The sequence below is a fragment of the Hippoglossus stenolepis genome, chromosome 17 (assembly GCF_022539355.2).
Source record: "Hippoglossus stenolepis isolate QCI-W04-F060 chromosome 17, HSTE1.2, whole genome shotgun sequence".
In the NCBI taxonomy this organism is placed as follows: Eukaryota; Metazoa; Chordata; class Actinopteri; order Pleuronectiformes; family Pleuronectidae; genus Hippoglossus; species Hippoglossus stenolepis.
Genome location: NC_061499.1, coordinates 2,705,012 through 2,723,729, shown reverse-complemented (window position 1 = coordinate 2,723,729; position 18,718 = coordinate 2,705,012). Strand labels below are relative to the sequence as shown.

The 18,718-nt window shown below is 46.0% G+C and overlaps 4 protein-coding genes across 6 annotated transcripts in view; 3 read left to right on the top strand and 1 right to left on the bottom strand.

Moving 5' to 3' along the window:
• Positions 1-347: 347 nt before the first annotated feature.
• Positions 348-7,799, top strand: LOC118124473 (protein disulfide-isomerase A3). Its single transcript, XM_035182321.2, has 13 exons — positions 348-545; positions 2,912-2,990; positions 3,065-3,182; positions 3,277-3,384; positions 4,213-4,339; positions 5,103-5,216; positions 5,347-5,472; positions 5,558-5,740; positions 5,898-6,006; positions 6,096-6,224; positions 6,587-6,666; positions 6,749-6,806; positions 6,884-7,799. Exons 1-13 carry the CDS (start codon positions 382-384, stop codon positions 6,971-6,973), a joined length of 1,485 nt encoding a protein of 494 aa, XP_035038212.1. The 5' UTR covers positions 348-381; the 3' UTR covers positions 6,974-7,799.
• Positions 7,800-8,852: 1,053 nt separating this feature from the next.
• Positions 8,853-13,351, top strand: cct3 (chaperonin containing TCP1, subunit 3 (gamma)). Its single transcript, XM_035182316.2, has 14 exons — positions 8,853-8,968; positions 9,696-9,757; positions 9,830-9,880; positions 10,088-10,150; positions 10,249-10,345; positions 10,430-10,547; positions 10,680-10,866; positions 10,949-11,098; positions 11,476-11,608; positions 11,976-12,057; positions 12,173-12,353; positions 12,469-12,714; positions 12,797-12,928; positions 13,011-13,351. Exons 1-14 carry the CDS (start codon positions 8,941-8,943, stop codon positions 13,101-13,103), a joined length of 1,623 nt encoding a protein of 540 aa, XP_035038207.1. The 5' UTR covers positions 8,853-8,940; the 3' UTR covers positions 13,104-13,351.
• Positions 13,352-14,025: 674 nt separating this feature from the next.
• On the top strand, positions 14,026-17,977 carry LOC118124479 (glycosylated lysosomal membrane protein). The gene is made up of 7 exons (XM_035182345.2): positions 14,026-14,169; positions 14,720-14,884; positions 15,159-15,257; positions 15,352-15,516; positions 15,708-15,926; positions 16,180-16,448; positions 16,526-17,977. Exons 1-7 carry the CDS (start codon positions 14,089-14,091, stop codon positions 16,698-16,700), a joined length of 1,173 nt encoding a protein of 390 aa, XP_035038236.1. The 5' UTR covers positions 14,026-14,088; the 3' UTR covers positions 16,701-17,977.
• The window catches only part of jtb (jumping translocation breakpoint), a 3,032-nt gene continuing 1,988 nt past the window's right edge, over positions 17,675-18,718 (bottom strand). For 2 of the 3 annotated variants that reach the window (XM_035182362.2, XM_035182361.2), the window contains exons 4-6: positions 18,597-18,682; positions 18,407-18,486; positions 17,675-18,230 (exon numbers count right to left, since the gene is read on the bottom strand). In XM_035182362.2, coding sequence (XP_035038253.1) covers positions 18,074-18,230; positions 18,407-18,486; positions 18,597-18,682 — 323 coding nt within the window. In that variant the 3' untranslated portion in view covers positions 17,675-18,073. The remainder of the gene's footprint in view (positions 18,231-18,406; positions 18,487-18,596; positions 18,683-18,718) is intronic. The other variant, XM_035182363.2, reaches the window with a different exon arrangement.

Genomic DNA, 18,718 nt, shown 5'->3' with positions numbered 1-18,718 from the left:
AGGGCTTTCCGGTGTTCGTCTGTGGGCCCGCCTTCCCTTTGACAGGTGGAGAGAGCAGATTGGTCAAGTTACCTTTAGTCACCGGAAATACCGACTTCAAAATAAAAGCAAGTGTCATTTCACGATGAGTTACGAGAATTCGTCATATTGCAATGTTTATTTTTCACCCTTAGACTTTGTGACGTCATGTTGTAATGTTTATTTTTCACTCTTTGACTTTGTGACGTCATGTTGTAATGTTTATTTTTCAGTCTTTGACTTTGTGACGTCATGTTGTAATGTTTTTACTGAGTTGTTCCAGGTTGTTTTATTTTGAAGGTCCTGCCGGAATCTCGGTGTGTTTTATCGTGTCCATGTGAAACTGTCTCCTCTCTCTCCAACATGGCGGCCGCTGTCCGGCTCCTTCCCGCCGTCACGCTGTGGCTGCTGACCCGGTTTCCCGCCACGGTGTGCTTGCGCAGGGACGTGCTCGAGCTCGGGGACGCGGACTTCGATTACCTAGCAACGGAGCACGAGACCATGCTGGTGACGTTCTACGCTCCATGGTAACGGAGGGGACGTTAGCATTAGCATCGTTAGCTCAATACATACGGGTTCTAATATGTTGACGTTCTACCCTTCCTCTTCACGTCTCCTCCATCCTTCCTCTTCATGTCTCCTCCTCCATCCTTCCTCTTCACGTCTCCTCCATCCTTCCTCTTCATGTCTCCTCCTCCATCCTTCCTCTTCACGTCTCCTCCATCCTTCCTCTTCATGTCTCCTCCTCCATCCTTCCTCTTCACGTCTCCTCCATCCTTCCTCTTTCTCATCTTCCATCCTTCCTCTTCATGTCTCCTCCTCCATCCTTCCTCTTCACGTCTCCTCCATCCTTCCTCTTCATGTCTCCTCCTCCATCCTTCCTCTTCATGTCTCCTCCATCCTTCCTCTTCACGTCTCCTCCATCCTTCCTCTTCATGTCTCCTCCTCCATCCTTCCTCTTCATGTCTCCTCCTCCATCCTTCCTCTTCACGTCTCCTCCATCCTTCCTCTTCACGTCTCCTCCTCCATCCTTCCTCTTCACGTCTCCTCCTCCATCCTTCCTCTTCACGTCTCCTCCTCCATCCTTCCTCTTCATGTCTCCTCCATCCTTCCTCTTCCTCCTCCTCCATCCTTCCTCTTCACGCCTCCTCCATCCTTCCTCTTCACGCCTCCTCCTCCATCCTTCCTCTTCACGCCTCCTCCATCCTTCCTCTTCACGCCTCCTCCTCCATCCTTCCTTCTCACGCCTCCTCCTCCATCCTTCCTCTTCACGCCTCCTCCTCCATCCTTCCTCTTCACGCCTCCTCCTCCATCCTTCCTCTTCACGTCTCCTCTCCATCCTTCCTCTTCACGCCTGCTCCTCCATCCTTCCTCCTTCACGCCTCCTCCATCCTTCCTCTTCATGTCTCCTCCTCCATCCTTCCTCTTCATGTCTCCTCTTCCATCCTTCCTCTTCACGTCTCCTCCTCCATCCTTCCTCTTCATGTCTCTCTTCCATCCTTCCTCTTCACGTCTCCTCCTCCATCCTTCCTCTTCATGTCTCCTCTTCCATCCTTCCTCTTCACGTCTCCTCCTCCATCCTTCCTCTTCATGTCTCTTCCATCCTTCCTCTTCACGTCTCCTCTTCCATCCTTCCTCTTCACGTCTCCTCCTCCATCCTTCCTCTTCACGTCTCCTCCTCCATCCTTCCTCTTCACGTCTCCTCCTCCATCCTTCCTCTTCACGTCTCCTCCTCCATCCTTCCTCTTCTCTCCTCCTCCATCCTTCCTCTTCAGCTTCCTCCATCCTTCCTCTTCACGTTCCTCCATCCTTCCTCTTCACGCTCTCCTCCTCCATCCTTCCTCTTCATGTCTCCTCTTCCATCCTTCCTCTTCACATCTCTTCCATCCTTCCTCTTCACGTCTCCTCCTCCATCCTTCCTCTTCACGTCTCCTCCTCCATCCTTCCTCTTCACATCTCCTCCATCCTTCCTCTTCATGTCTCCTCTTCCATCCTTCCTCTTCCGCCTCCTCCATCCTTCCTCTTTGTGTCTCCTCTTCCATCCTTCCTCTTCACATCTCTTCCATCCTTCCTCTTCACGCCTCTTCCAATCCTTCCTCTTCATCTCTCCTCCTCCATCCTTCCTCTTCATGTCTCCTCTTCCATCCTTCCTCTTCATGTCTCCTCTTCCATCCTTCCTCTTTCACGCTCCTCCTCCATCCTTCCTCTTCACGCCTCCTCCATCCTTCCTCTTCATGTCTCCTCTTCCATCCTTCCTCTTCACGCCTCCTCCATCCTTCCTCTTCATGTCTCCTCTTCCATCCTTCCTCTTCACATCTCTTCCATCCTTCCTCTTCATGTCTCCTCCTCCATCCTTCCTCTTCATGTCTCTTCCATCCTTCCTCTTCACGTCCTCTTCCAATCCTTCCTCTTCATGTCTCCTCCTCCATCCTTCCTCTTCACGCCTCCTCCATCCTTCCTTCCTCATGTCTCCTCTTCCATCCTTCCTCTTCACATCTCTTCCATCCTTCCTCTTCACGCCTCTTCCAATCCTTCCTCTTCATGTCTCCTCCTCCATCCTTCCTCTTCATGTCTCCTCCTCCATCCTTCCTCTTCATGTCTCTTCCAATCCTTCCTCTTCACGTCTCCTCCATCCTTCCTCTTCATGTCTCCTCCTCCATCCTTCCTCTTCACGTCTCTTTCATCCTCATTTCATGTCCTTCTTTCCTTTCCCCATTCATTCTACACTCCTACTCTTTTTTTTATCACCTTCAATGTTTCCTTCCCACTCTCCCTTTCCTATTTTTTGCCACTTCTCTGCCCTCCCCATTTCTCATTCCTTTCATCCTTCCTTTTATCTATCCCTTCTTCACCTCCGTCCATCCTATCTTCCTCCTCCTCCTCCTCCTCTCAGGTGTGGACACTGTAAGAAACTGGCTCCAGACTTTGAGAAAGCAGCAACAAAACTGAAGGGAAGCGTCCAGTTAGCAAAGGTAACGTCCTCAGCGGGTTGTCTCTCCTCACCTGTTCTTCCCCCATGTCTCCTCACCTGTCCATCTCGCCTCAGGTGGACTGTACTGCTCACTCAGAGACCTGTGGTCGTTTCGGGATCTCTGGTTATCCTACTCTCAAGATCTTCAGGAACGGGAGAGACTCCGCCCCCTACGACGGACCTCGCACTGCAGGTAAGAACCACACACACACACACACACACACACACACACACACACACTCACACTCTGTGTTTATCTCTCTGTGTGTGTGTGTGTGTGTGCTCAGATGGGATCTATCAGTTCATGAAGAAGCAGACGGGTCCAGACTCAGTTCACCTGGAATCAAAGGACGAACTCCACAGCTTCATCAAACACTACGATGCCAGTGTCATAGGTAAAGTACGACGCTGACAGGTTCTCTACGTCATGTGACATTTTGTTTAGCTAACTACACACTTATAAAGTCAAACGTCTGGTCAGGCTACACTTCTTCATTTGAAAGTAGATTCTTATAAACATCTGGGTATTCTGATGGATGACTCCCTCACTTATAATCTACATCTGTAGCACCTGATGAGAAGCTGAGGCTACAACTGGGTTTTTCTTTTAATGTAAGAAAGCGACTTGTCGTCTGTCCTCGATCATGGCGATGTCCTGATCATGGCGATGTCCTGATCATGGCGATGTCCTGATCATGGCGATGTCCTGATCATGGCGATGTCCTGATCATGTGCCCAGCGTCTGCATATGGTCATCACAGCCTGAGATTCCTAACGAGCTTTGACTCATCCCTGGGAGTTATGTTCTCCAGGAGGATGACCGGACCACACGTTGCTCCTTCACGGGGACAACTTGAGACCATGTTAAATAAATCAATGAAACAGATGGTGCCCCCATCACTTCTGAAACAGACGCAATAAGCTTGACGTGATTGTGTGTAATTAAAAACAACAAATCTCCCATCTCACGTCATGTGACTTCATATGACCTCATGTCAAAACGCCTCACGCTACGTTGTTTTTATATGTGTGACATCACTCAACGTGGCGCTGCGTCGGCTTCAGTTTTTGACATGATGTTAGATTTTATGTGACCTCAGAGAAAATCAACCCCATTGTGTCTGTTACTTGACATTCTCACTTGATGTAACGTGTGTGTGTGTGTGTGTGTGTGTGTGTGTGTGTGTGTGTGTGTGTGTGTGTGTGTGTGTGTGGGGGGTCAGGTGTGTTTTCAGGTGCAGGCAGCTCTCTCTCAGAGTTTCTGAAAGCTGCCGCTCTGTTGAGGGAACAGTTCAGATTCGCTCACACCGCTGACGTGAAGCTCGGGGACGAGTACGGCGTTCAGTCTGAGTGAGTCCAAAGTGTCTGTGGTCCTGGACCTCAACCAATCAGGAGTCAGTCTCAGCTGTCAATCATGACGTCTCCGCCTGTTTTTATGTCATCAAATAACTAATAAAAACCAAACTGATCACAAACACTTGAACAAACATCAGTGAGATAAGAACGACCTGACAGAAACATCTTTACAAACATTTATTTAACGTCTACTCTGTTTTTAGTTTGGTCCATGTCCCATCTGCTAACATGGAGGAGTTTTATGACCTATACTGCAGCCAGCCACCAGGGGGCGATTCAGCTGCTTTGGCTTTGCTTGTGGTAGCTGTCATGTTGTCTATCTTTATATCATAGTTATAAAAACTGATGTAGACTATGATATGGTAGAAAGTGACTTCTCACTTTATAACGTCAGTGAACATTCAGGAGTTTCTGTCTCAGTCTCTAGTTTCAAGTCTTCTTCAAACATCTGATGTTCATTTAGTGAATTATGATCATTTAGAGTCAAACAGACCATAAAGCACCGGATGTGTTGGGGGGGGGGTACCACAGTGTGATTGACAGCTGGTACAGACCAATGGAACAGGTGGCAGTTATAGGTGGGCGTCCAACCCCCCCGTTCCTCCACATCTGCTTACGTCTGGTTTCAAAAAGCCAAGATGGTGCTGGACAAACTGAACGACTGTCTACATTTGTATAGCCGACTTGTCGTGGGACGTTTATGGATTGAGTGTAAATGTTGAAATATGTTTGTCGTGTCGTCTCTCGTGTCCTGCAGGAGTGTGTTGTTGTTCCGAGCTCCCAGACTGAGCAGTAAGTTTGAGGACAGCGTGGTCGTCTTCAGAGATCACCTGACCATCGCATCTCTGAGACGCTTCCTCAGAGACCACATGTAAGATTTATCCGTTTAACACGAGACGCACAACTGCCTCACTCTGCTCCACACTTACCTGTCTCCACCCGTCTCCACCTGTATCTCTGTGTCCGTCCGTCTGTCTCTGTTTGTCTCCACCCGTCTGTAGTTATGGACTGTGTCCTCACATGACTCTGGAGAACAGAGATCGTCTAAGAGTTCGTGACCTGCTGACGGCGTACTATGACCTCGACTTCCACCACAACACCAGAGGCTCCAACTACTGGAGGAACAGGTAACATGCTCACACACATAATAGACACACACTGTTACCTGATGACAGGTGTGTGTAAGCCCCTCCCCCTGTTTCTTATCGCCAGGGTGATGAAGGTGGCGTCACAATACACTGGGCGGGGCCTGACCTTCTCGGTAGCCAATAAGAATGACTTCCTGTCCGAGCTGGAGGACGACTTCGGTTTGGGAACATCTGACGGGGGAGAACTTCCGTTCGTCACAATCCGGTCCAAACTGGGTCACAAGTTCACCATGAGAGAGGAGTTCACGTACGTAACCAGTTTGATCGCTTCACATATGTGATATTTATTATTCCTCTGCTCACCTGTGTGACGTCACCCGTGCTGAGCCAGGTCACAGTGATGTCACAGTGATGTCACAGTGATGTCATCAGGAACCAGGATTCTGATCAGTTGTGTGTTTCAGGAGAGACGGTCGGTCCCTGGAGAGATTTTTAGACGATTACTTCGCTGGTCGACTCAAACGTTACGTGAAGTCTGAACCCGTACCGGAGAGAAACGCAGCTGCTGTCAAGGTGAGATGGACCCAGTCTCTGTAGTGTGACCCCTGACCCCTCTCTCTCTGACCTCTGACCTCTGACCTCTCTCTGGTTGTGAACTGCAGGTGGTTGTTGCTGAGACGTTTGATGACATCGTCAATGACCCAGATAAAAATGTTCTGATCCAGTTTTACTCTCCCACATGTCCACACTGCAAGAAACTGGAGCCGGTCTACAGAGAGCTGGCTGACACGGTACGTACATCATCATCATCATCATCATCATCATCATCATCATCATCACCATGACAACCAGTGGTCGGAGGAATTTAGTTTCTGTCTCATTCTTATGAACACGAAGAGAAGACGTTAAGGGATTTTCTTCAGATTAGATACAAACATTCAGTTGGACTCAAAGATGAAGTTAGTCAAAGGTCAAAGGTCACAGTTACCTCATATGAGTCTGTAAATAAAATGTGTAAACTGAAAACTGTTGGTGGAGACAAACAACCACAGGACGGTGATTCTAGCTTCTAATGTTGTAACTGTGACTTCGTGTTGCTCGTTCTGTTTTCATTCTCCCCGATGAAGAGTTTTAATCCCTGTCTGACTTTCAGCTCTTTCCTGATACAAACATCGTCATCGCCAAAATGAACGGTGTTGAAAACGACGTCCCGCTGGGTTACGATGTCCAAGGGTGAGTCCAGAGTTTCTCCATGTGAGATGTTGAACCAGGACAAAGCACATGTTCATTAGTGTCCCTCCATCTCTATCTTCAGGTATCCAACCATTTACTTTGCTGCGCTGGGTAAAAAGGACGAGCCTTTACGATACGAGGTAAGGTCTCAGAGAGGTGGGGGTGGGGGGGCGGTCAGGGGGTGAGCAGATGAATGACATCACCTCTGTGTTCTCAGGGGGGTCGAGAGCTCAAAGACCTCCTGAAGTTCCTGAAGCGCGAGGCGAGTCCCAGCCTGACGGCGAGCGGGTCGAAGGACGAACTCTGACACGTTTCATCCTCCGGTCTGACCTGACTGCTGGTGTCCATGACAACAAACACGTCGGGGGAGGACAGGACGCCTGACCATGCTAACGGGGGACAGCTGTGTCCAACACCTGTCCACCAGGATGTCATGACTGCTGTCATGTGACTGTCAGCTGTACCTTTCTGGATCAAGGGAACATGCTCAGTGTTCACATGTGTTTTTGGTGAATCTTGAAAAGCATCTTGGGAAATGCAGCGGACGCATGAGTCCGACTTTTCACAATCGACAAGACAATTAATCAGCTGACAATTTAAACAACAACCTTTTTACTGAAGAACCAAAAACTTTATTAATTGAACTGTTTATTTGTTTATTTATTTATTTAAGTTTTGTGAAATAAAATACTGAATAATACAGATGAAATCATATTTAAGCAAATCTTATTTTGAAAGTTTAAATCCTGAAATATTTGTTGTGATGGTAATAAACAACATTTTAAATATTTAATTTAAATACATTTCAGAATCGCCTTTAAAATAAAAGATAAAATGAAGAGTCGACTATAACAAACCAATGTTTCTGTTCTGTGCCAAGTTTCTGCTTTGTGTTTTTATCATTGTTGCCTTTTGATCAACTCATTTTTATTAATTTAAATTATTGTTGAACCTTCAGATTGTTACTGTGACAGAAAACAGAAGCAGTTTGTTTTCCTCTGTCAGCTGACAGGTCACCTGACGACCCTGTGTGAAACCACGGACTTGTCAAACTGTTTTACAGATAAAACACAGTGAGAACTTCTATTTTACTCCATCAGCTCATTTCAAAATAAAACATCTTACACACAGAACTGTGAACTTCATTTTGTTTCGTAGTCTGACAGTTGTGACATCATCACATGTTGAAAAAAACTGATTCACAGGTTGAATAATAAAACTCAAGGAAAGTAGTGAACTCACAGTTTTAAATAAAGTAATTTTTTAGTGTTGAGGTTTCATTACTTTGTGTGTGACCAGACGGTGTCGGGCTGAAAATATTCAGATTACTGTGATACTTTAACTACACGATACAGATAAATAAATCAGGTATTACATCTTAATACACAGTTTATACAGAGCTATAACACATTTTATACCAAATGACAGTAAAATATAAAATAAATGTGTTAGTAAGATACCAACACCAGATGTTCACTGTTGAAACCTTTGATTTTGTAGCAGAATTTCAAAGACATCTGCTTTAAAGCATTTATTTCTCATTCATTGTTTATCTTTTAAAAGGGATCTCTTTCCTTCATGACATCATCGGATCAATCCTCACGCTGTGGATTTAAATGTTAAGAAATGTCATCACTGATATTACCCATCAGTAGGGTTAGGGTTAGGGTCGTACTAATGTATCTGTGGAGAATGATCATATTATTATTGGACCATTCTTTCAGGACGCCTGTTAACGTCTAGCTAAAGGACAGCCAATGAAAATGAGCTAAAGAAAACTAACAGCAAATACATGTTGTGTATGATGGTTCCACCATAAAACAATATGTTTTATAAATATACTGAATGATGTGTGTGTTTGCTGACATCTATAGAACCAGCAGTAAACTAGTGCATTAGCGCCACCTGCTGGAGGATGTGAAGCTGACAGAACAGCCTCTGTTCTGAAGATCAGTTTAATACATGATCTCAGGGGAAGACACAGTCTGTAGATTATCACATTGTGAATGTTTGGACATTTTTTAATAACCATAATAATAATAATATTATTATGGTTATCTGAACATTTTCTTGGTGGTTTTTACCATAAAAGGCTTCGGTCGCTTTAACGCTGTCAGCTCATTGACTCCATTGGTGGAACCATGTGTCGGTCATATACATGCTGTGATCTGATTGGTCAGTGTGCGCTGCTACTCCCGCCCCTGAGGTCTGAGTCGTTCTTCCGCTCGTGCCCGTCAGCAGCTCCAGGCGCGTGTGTCGGTAGTGTCGGTAACCATGTTCGGTCAGCAGGTCTTAGTTCTCAGTAAGTTTCTCTTTCACCGTTTCTCTCTCTCTCTTCTCACCGGGCCGCTCCGCCCCGGTACCGGCCGCTCGCCCGGTGCCGGCACCGGCCCCGCTGTGTGGCTGTTTACCGCCGCAGCGGCCCGGTGAGGCACGTGCTTCCTCCGGTTTGCTAGCCGTGCTAACTGTTAGCATCTTAAGAGCATGTGGAGCCACCGTTACTCAGCACGAACAGACGGTTAGCTAGTTAGCTCGTTAGCTCGTTAGCATTTAGCTGATCCCGCTGTTTAACGGTTGCTCGGTTAACGGCGCTAACATGAAACCGGAGCTGCCGGTAGAAAGCTCCCACAGGCTGTTAGCGGCTAACGGCGGCTACCGGTGCTACCGGTGCTACAGCTAAAAACGCAGATGCTTTGTTGAAGCAGCCCCACCCTCACCGATCCGGATCAATACAAACCAGGTTCAGACTCAATCTGGTTCACTGTCAACTTCAGTTCCTTCATGTTTATTTATTTGTAACGTGACGTCAGCTGCGGTTTATATATTTTAATTCATATTAATACACTGTTTCATGTTCCCTTAATACGTCACACCCGAGAAAACAATCAATCTATAATCTATCAATCACTTCAAAATAAAAGCCCTCTGAGGAAAACACTGTCCTTCGGGTTTGGTCCAACGTGTGAAGAATGAAACCTGGATGAGACTCTTGAGAAAATGTCCCGATGTGTTTTGTCTGTCCTCTGCAGACCAGAACGTGAAGAGAGAGTCTGGACGCAAAGTTCAGACCGGAAACATCACCGCTGCGAAGGTAAACACGCACGAGATCACTGACATCATCCATCACGTGCTCAAAAGGTTTTAACCTCTAACTCTGTTTCAGACCATCGCAGATGTGATCCGGACCTGCCTCGGCCCTCGGGCCATGATGAAGGTGCGTCCTCATCCTCGTCCACCTCACAGCATCTGAACATTACATAGACAGTAATAGATTACATTACTTAGTACCTGATATTACTAAGTAATAACCAGTGTGAAATGAGTGTTTAATTCTCTTTGATCAGTTCTGATGAACCGCAGGGAAATATTTATATTCATATGCAGATGAAGCAGAAAGTTGATTGATTGATTGTGTGTGTAGATGTTGCTCGACCCCATGGGGGGGATCGTGATGACCAACGATGGAAACGCCATCCTCAGAGAGGTGAGGGCCGCTCTGCCACGGTGTCACGTAAATGTAGAAAAATCTCATCAAACCTCTGCACGAGGTGTATTGTTCAAACTCTGTCTCCATGGTAACAGATCCAGGTCCAGCATCCTGCCGCCAAGACGATGATCGAGATCAGTCGTACGCAGGACGAGGAGGTGGGAGACGGGACCACGTCCGTCATCATCCTGGGTGAGCGACTGTCTGTGACTGTATATGTGTCTGTATATTTGTCTGTGACTGTAACTGTGTGTAACTGTTCCTCCTCTTCCTCAGCTGGGGAGATGTTGTCTGTAGCAGAGCAGTTCCTGGAGCAGCAGATGCACCCGACCGTCATCATCAGCGCCTACAGACAGGCCCTGGAGGACATGCTGGAAGTTCTGAAGGAGGTCAGGTACGTTCAGAGAGGAGGTCAGGGAGGAGGTGAGGGTCTCTGTGAGGAGGTCTGGGAGGAGGTGAGCTTCTGACAGAACTTCACTGACATGTCATCTGCTTGGTTACTGACCTTTGACCTCTGACCCCTCAGCACCCCTGTGGACACATCCGACCGCTCTATGATGCTGAAGATCGTCCACTCCGCCATCAACACTAAAGCCCTGAGCCGCTGGTCTGAAATGGCGTGCAACATCGCCCTGGACGCCGTCCGGACCGTGGAGCTGGAGGACAACGGGCGCAAAGAGATCGACATCAAGAAGTACGCCAAGGTGGAGAAGGTAAGAGTCCGAGATGCGAGTAGTCCGACGGTCACTCCGCCGCCGCCCAGCCTCCGTCTCCTTTAACATGTGTGATGTTCAGGTTCCAGGTGGAATCATCGACGATTCCTGCGTCCTGAAAGGAGTCATGGTCAACAAAGACGTGACGCACCCCAGGATGAAACGCATGATCAAAGACCCTCGTATCGTCCTGCTCGACTGTTCTCTGGAGTACAAGAAGGGAGAGAGCCAGGTAACACTAACACACTAACACACTAACACACTAACACACACACACACACACACACACACACAATATGATGATGATGATTAAAAACATTTATGGGAGGTAACTTCGTTCATCATATGAAAACTGATTCGTTCAGTTCATCGCTCACGAAGAATAGAATTGTTCATGCACAACCCTGCAGACGGGCTGCAGAGCCGCAGGCTGCCGACCCCCGTTTGAACCTAAACCTGATTCTAACCCTAAAACCAAGTCTTAACCCCCGAACAGTCCATTAAAGGGGAACGGGTCCTCACAAAGATAGCTGTGCAAGAGCACATGCTCACCACACACACTCATTGCTGCACCTGAGCATCACATGACCTTTGACCCTGTGTGTTCAGACGGACATCGAGATCAGTAAGGAGGAAGACTTTGCCAGGATCCTGCAGATGGAGGAAGAGTACATCCAGCAGATCTGTGAGGACATCATCCGCCTCAAGCCAGACCTGATCTTCACCGAGAAGGGAATCTCAGGTATGTCTCACACGCCTGTCTCACACAGCTGTCTCACGCCTGTCTCACACAGCTGTCTCACACGCCTGTCTCTGACATCATCCACTTGTTAAGAAAGCACCGACATGTGTGTGAAGCAGACCAGTAACTGAGCCCAGGTCATGTGACCTCTGACCTTAGCAGCTCAAACTCATCACCTGTAGCGATAGCGCTTTGTGTTACTTGTCACTAACTTCCTGTGTCTGTTATTCACATTACAATGCATGATGGTCGTTTACTCACATTATCGAGTTTGCCTCATGGGAGTTAGATTCCATTTGTAGACTGAGATCCGGACAGGAAGTGACATCAGACAAACGCTGTGTGTTAATGAGACGTTTGTTTGCAGACCTGGCTCAGCACTACCTGGTGAAGGCGAACATCACCGCCATCCGCCGCGTCAGGAAGACCGACAACAACCGCATCGCCAGGTAACCTCAAACTCCAGCCAATCAACATTCAGCAGGATATGATGTCACACCATCAGCCCTGGTTTAACCACTTGTTGTCATACCTGCACCTTCAATCTCTCTCCCTCCCTCTCAGGGCGTGCGGGGCTCGTATCGTCAGTCGGACCGACGAGCTGCGTGAGGAAGACGTGGGTGTGGGAGCGGGGCTGTTTGAGGTGAAGAAGATCGGTGATGAGTATTTCACCTTCGTCACCGAGTGTAAAGATCCTAAAGCGTGTACCATCCTGCTGCGAGGAGCCAGCAAAGAGATCCTGGCTGTAAGAACACGTTCTCCTGCTCAGTGTTCGTTAGAACGTTCCTCGGACGAAGGGCGGAACCTTCGTCACTGTAAACGTGTGTTACAGCTCATGTTCTTTGCTCTCTGACCTTCAGGAAGTGGAGAGGAACCTGCAGGACGCCATGCAGGTGTGTCGTAACGTGCTGCTGGAGCCCTTCCTGTTGCCAGGTGGCGGCGCCGTGGAGATGGCGATTTCGAAGCGTCTGACCGAGCGTTCCCGTGCTCTGACCGGCATAGAACAGTGGCCATACCGTGCTGTGGCCCTGGCTCTGGAGGTCATCCCCCGAACCCTGATCCAGAACTGTGGAGCCTCCACCATACGAGTGCTGACCTCACTGAGGGTACGGCAAAAACTTTATTGATAACGTTAGGATACACAACTTTATTTAAACTCATGCCGTCACTAACGATCTTGTTTCTCAGGCCAAACACACTCAGGACAACAGTGTGTGTTGGGGTGTGGACGGAGAGACCGGCTGTCTGTCTGACATGACGTCTCTGGGCATCTGGGAGCCGCTCGCCGTGAAGGCTCAGACCTACAAGACCGCCGTGGAGGTCTGGACCAGATCCTGATACCAATCGATACTGATACCGAATCGATGCCGAGCAAGACTCCTAACTGTTTCTCTGTTTTCAGACGGCCATCTTGTTGCTGCGCATAGACGACATCGTCTCTGGTCACAAGAAGAAAGACAAAGATGATCAGATGGGAGGACCAGGAGCCGAGTGATCCACATCAGTCCAGATCCACATCACTCCGTGTGTGTGTGCGTGTGCGTTTACATGTGTGTGTGTGTGTGTGTGCATGTGTGGGGACCAGACGACTCATCAAACGTAATAAAAGCAGTGATTAAAGTTAGAACCAGTTCCTGTTCTCCTGTTTTCCCCTGGATCCAAACGTCAGCTCTGTTTCTGTCAAAGTTCATCTGAGAGGTTGTGCTGTTCTTTGGTTCAATAATAAAAATATGAACAAGTTGAGGAAACTGTGCAGTTTTTTTCATCACACACATTTTGATCATCTCCGATTTATCTTTCTCATACAAAAATATGTTTGTTTGAAAAGTTTTAATGAACATGAAAAATAAATCAAGTTAATTTGGTTCATTTAAATAGAAAAAAGACAAAACCGAACAGGTCACGTTTAAAGAATCCATCCCATTATTTGATTCACAGAGCAAAGATGATTTTATCTTAAAAATAAATTTTAAAAACCATGTTAACCTCAGTATTCAAGTTCAATTTCATCTGCAGATTAAGGATCAATGAACTATTTTCAGCAACACAAGAAATTGTTAAAATAAAACATGTTTTCTGTTTTTTAAATCGGGTTCAGCTCAAACTTGCTCATCGTTCAGATTCCTGTGAGAACATTTATATCATTTTGAAATACAAGGACTCAGGTCAGTATTATGTAATTATCTCTGCTCTGTACTTTATTAATATACATTTGAATGTCTATTACATTTAACATCATTTAATAGGTTTATTTACATTTTATATCGTTTTTAGCATTTTTACAATTTTATGATCAAATTATATCTTGTATACATTTTATGAATTTATTTATTTACGTCTTTGTTTCTTCTCGTGTCACGTGACTCGCTTCCTGTCGTTTCGTCAATGAAGAAGAAAAGTGTTTGAGGAGGCGGAGCTTGTCCGTTGTCAGCTGACATGAAGCAGGAAGTCATGTGATCTGAAGTTCAGTCACAACAAACATGGCGGCTGTGATGAGGACTGGATTCTGCTCTCTGATGTTTCTGGTTTTTACTTCGAGTCAAAGTTTGTTTGAGCGACAGGTGAGAAAAAAACCCGATAAAGTTACAGGTGAAGTGAAATCTGAGCTCGAGTCAGAAAACAACAAACTGAGGAAGTGAAACTTCACTTCCTGTTTCAAATTAAAAGCCTGAGAGTATTTGTGAAGTTGAACGTGTTTAACTGTGTTTGTTGAAAACGTTTCACTCGGTTGATCTGATGTTTGGATCTGGATTCACAGATCTGGATTCACAGATCTGGATTCACAGATCTGGATTCACAGATGTTAAGGTTTTTAGGAGCCACTGGTGTTTTAATGTAGTTTTGTCTTGTTGTGATTTTAGATTATAAAGAAGTTTCTTTTCTGTTTGTGACTGAAACCTCAACAATGATTCAGAGGAACAAACACGTGATCGTGTGTTTAATTTTAATTTATCAGCTTATTTTTTAAGAGTAAATATGAAACTATGAACCGGTTCTGTATAAATGAAATGTGATGCTGTGATCAGATTTTTACCTTTGTTGATTAAAAATGAACAATCAGTGTCGTAATTTATCATTGACTGATTCTTTGTGTATTCCCCCGTCCTTCAGTTGACAGTCCAGTTGAATCCCGGGTCGACTTCGCCGCCTCCTGGTGGCGACCTGCTGCATGTGAGAGCCTTGGGAGACAACGATACGCTGCACTACCTGTTCTGCAGCCAGGGGGCGCCAACGCTGCTGCTGATCCACACCAACTCTTCTTCCTCTACTCTCCAGGTCAGAATTGATCTTAGAAACCTGAAAATATTTCTGATAACTGAGTTTCAAAACAATACTGTTGATTTTCATTTTAATGAAACGTCTTCATCCTCATTTTGAATTTTGCACAGATGATCCCACAGGGGGCGCTGTCTCGAAATCAGAGACTTGTGTAACTGCTGCTGGTTTCGTTGTCGTTTGAAAACTCTGGGTTCATTTTTTCGTCTGAAGGAACAGAAACAGATCGTGGACTGGTGAACATGTCCTAATATTCTGACATGTTCCCACTTAGGTGGATTGGCCTCAGTTTTTGGCTCGTAACACCAGCGGCAGCCTGAGGGTGGAGCCGGAGAGCAGCATCCTGTACAGCACGGCCGTGGTCTTCAGCAGGGTGAGACACATCCACCTTAAACCAGTCTGTCCACCTTTAGTTGACACGTACAGAGAGGAGCGTTTTCATTGGCTGAATCTTGATCCTGTCTCAGTTGCTGGAGTACGATGACGTTAATGACACGGCCGATCCGACCTCCGACCTTTTCCCACCGTACGAGCTGCAGAACTTCACCTGGTCTCGTCTCAACCTGACGGGTGCGGCCGCCCGGCTCTGCGGCGCCGTCACAAACACCTCCAGTGGCGTGCTCTGCCTGCAGGTCTGTCGGCGCGGTGACACCCGGGTCACATGACCTTTTGATATTTTTGTTCAAAAAAAATCTGATATAATGTAACTTAACAGGATGTGATGATGTCATCGACACACGATGACATCATGAGCAGGGGGTCAGATTTGTTAAAATAATAAAACAAATTATAGATTTTTACATTTTCATGTTTTTTCTCCCAGTTGTCAGTATTTGAGTCAGATGGGCGTGGTCAGACCTGGCCCCGCCTCATACACACAGCTAACTCCTCCCAGCTGGAGGTGTGGATTGATGGTTTGTTGCCGCGAGCAGCTCGTTCCAGGTTCCTATTGGAGCTGCAGGCAGTGGGCGGGGCTTATCCTCTGAGCAGGGTGGAGGTTCATCGGTCGATCGATGACGAGTATATGCCGTCAATATTCAAGGTAATCAATAATTCATCAAAGCAAAGCTTTACTTATACACAATAAGTATTCGAAATAACTGATCGACTGGTGAAACACTTTACTGAACATAAGTTTCTCGATCAACAGAAAATATGTTTCAGTCACCATGGAAACAAGCAGGGACATTTTTAAACCAATAATCGATTGATTCATTGATAACGGCTCAACTAAAAATCTAAAATCATTTACTTTTTATTTGAAATTCCTGTTGATCTACTTCTCGACCTCTCAGGCGTCTCATTGGGTTTCGGCGGCGAACGGCAGCTCTGATGTTCAGAGTTTCGTGCAGTGGAAGCCGGTGGCGTACCGTCGGTCTGATCCCGTTCTGGAGGACGCCATGCCATGCCGTCATTCCGACCCCCAGCCTCAGAGCGCCGAGACAACCGCGGCAGCGTCGGGTCTTATCCAAGCGTTCTACTCCGAACCGGACACGTTCGGGCTCAACGTGAGCTTCGGCCTCGCCGGAGAACCGTTCTACAACAGCACCAAGTTCCTCAGCTGGTCAGTCACCTGCTCTCTGATTGGAGGATTTCTGGTGAGTTTAAACATCCTCCTGACATGTCGCCACTCTCCCTCAGGACGGTGTTGGTGGGCGTCGGCTCTCCTCCTGTCGACTCGTTCTCGCCGCTGGTTGTGGCCATCATGGCGGTTGGTCTGGGAACACCTGTGATCCTCTTGTTGCTGGGCGGACTCTGGGTCTGCGTCCGTAAGAAGGCAGCGGATTCAACGACAGCTTATGAGCCAATCAACTGAGGACCGGTGCGCAGCCAATGAGACGACAGACACTATTTTTTGTTGATGACATCACTCTACTGAAGACCCAACTGAGTCCAGACAGCCAATCAGAACCCAGATTTTTATAAATTAATTTATGGATTTTTTATTAAAGATATTAATCAACAGATTAAAACACAATATTCAGTTTATTGAGAAAAACTGAAAAAATCTTGTTTGAGCGACTTTGATTATTTAAGATTTTAAATCTTTGATAAAAAAAAGTTTGTCTTAAAAACTCTTCAGAAATATTTAGTTTATTTCTTAGTCAGAGCAGAACTGAGTTCTATTTTGGAGAAATGATTTTATTCCTTCCACTTTAAATCATTTCTATTATTCATTTTGATGGTTGTGAAAGTTCTTCAAATTTACTGTTTAGTTAAATTTTTACTGTATGAAATCTAGTTAAAACATTTGAAAAGTTTCAGGGGTTGAGACTCAGGATCAAACCATAACATTCAAGAACAGAACTTCGACCAAATTATTAATAAATCAACAAAAGTTTTGTAAAAAAAAAAAAGCTTCAGAATATTTACTATTCAACTTCCCGACATTCGGGTTAACGTCACGTGACGCTGGTTCTTTTAGTTTCTTCAGTCGCAGAAACACGTGATTTTCTTTGTAAAAAGATGATTGAGTTTTTGTTGAATTTTTATTTTCTTGTTTCAGTTCAGACATTTTTAACAAACTGTTAAAACCGTTGATTTAGTCACAGAAAAACCGAAACATTTAATAAAATCTGAAGACAAATGTTTGTCCAACAATGAAACCTCGTCGTCTGCTGATCGACTTGTTCAGACCAATTAGACGAAAACATTTGGCGCCCAACGTGCCTCCGTAGATTTGTGTGCGATCGGGCAGCAGTACCAATCAGGGCTCAGCGTGTGGTCAGGGTCGACCAATCAGCTGAAGGACAGATTCAAAAACAGTGAGGGAAGAGTCAACATGAGAACTTGGTTCTGACATGATTCACCTTTATTTGTTTCATATTGAAAATAATGTTTGAACAATTTACACAGTTGAATTCTCCATTAAGATTGAATTGAATGATTTGACACGTGTGATGGCGACGTGACGTCTCAATGGTTTAAGTCTGAAATAAAATTCTTGGAGAATTCATCTTTTGAATTTTTACGAGTGAAGATCTTGATAAAGTAAAAAAACTCAAGTTAAAAGATTCAGACTTCGCTGTTCTTTGCTCCGACTCCATATCGTCTCCTCCTGTCATGTTAAATAAAGTTCAGATTGAAAAAAAAGTCCAGTTTCCGGCAGGTTCCTTTAGTCCTGATGGAACTCAGAATCTAGATCAGCACATTCAAATACTGTCCAGGACCAGATCCGGTCCTCGAGTCCTAGATGGACTCGATCTGTCGACGGACTTTCTCCGATGCGAGGCGGTCGAGCCACCGCTGACGGACGACCACCACGATGGCGAAGAGAACCGTCAGAGCCAACATGGCCGCTTCGAACTTCCAGAAGAGATGCTCCTCCATCACCGCTGATCGACAGCTGTGGGGGGAGGCGGTTACTCGGTTTATACATATGAATTGTAATTTACAGTTTCCATGACGATGCACAAAACCATAACAATGTGGACATTTTTACAATATTGAAAACCGATATTTTCAGAATGTTTAAGATCATTTTTGTATTTGTCGGTGGATTCATGATTTCTGACGTCTGACCTCTTGTGCTCGTCTTTGTTGGATCTGGTGCAGTTGATTCTCTCCACATAACCCGTCTGTTCACAGGACGACCACGACTTCTGAAACACAACAACGACGTCAAGAAGTGTTCTGGAAACTGCTGATGCATTCAAGGACGCTCCGACATCTCTCCGACATGGGACATCTTCAAATGGAGCAAAACACTTACAGCCTGGAAGGCGTCGCACTGCAAACACGCTGAGGTCACAATAAAGTCCTCCTGCAGCCAGCAGGGGGAGACCACCGGTTTCACTGCTGCAGAAGAAAACCAGAGGTCATTTTCCTAGAAGT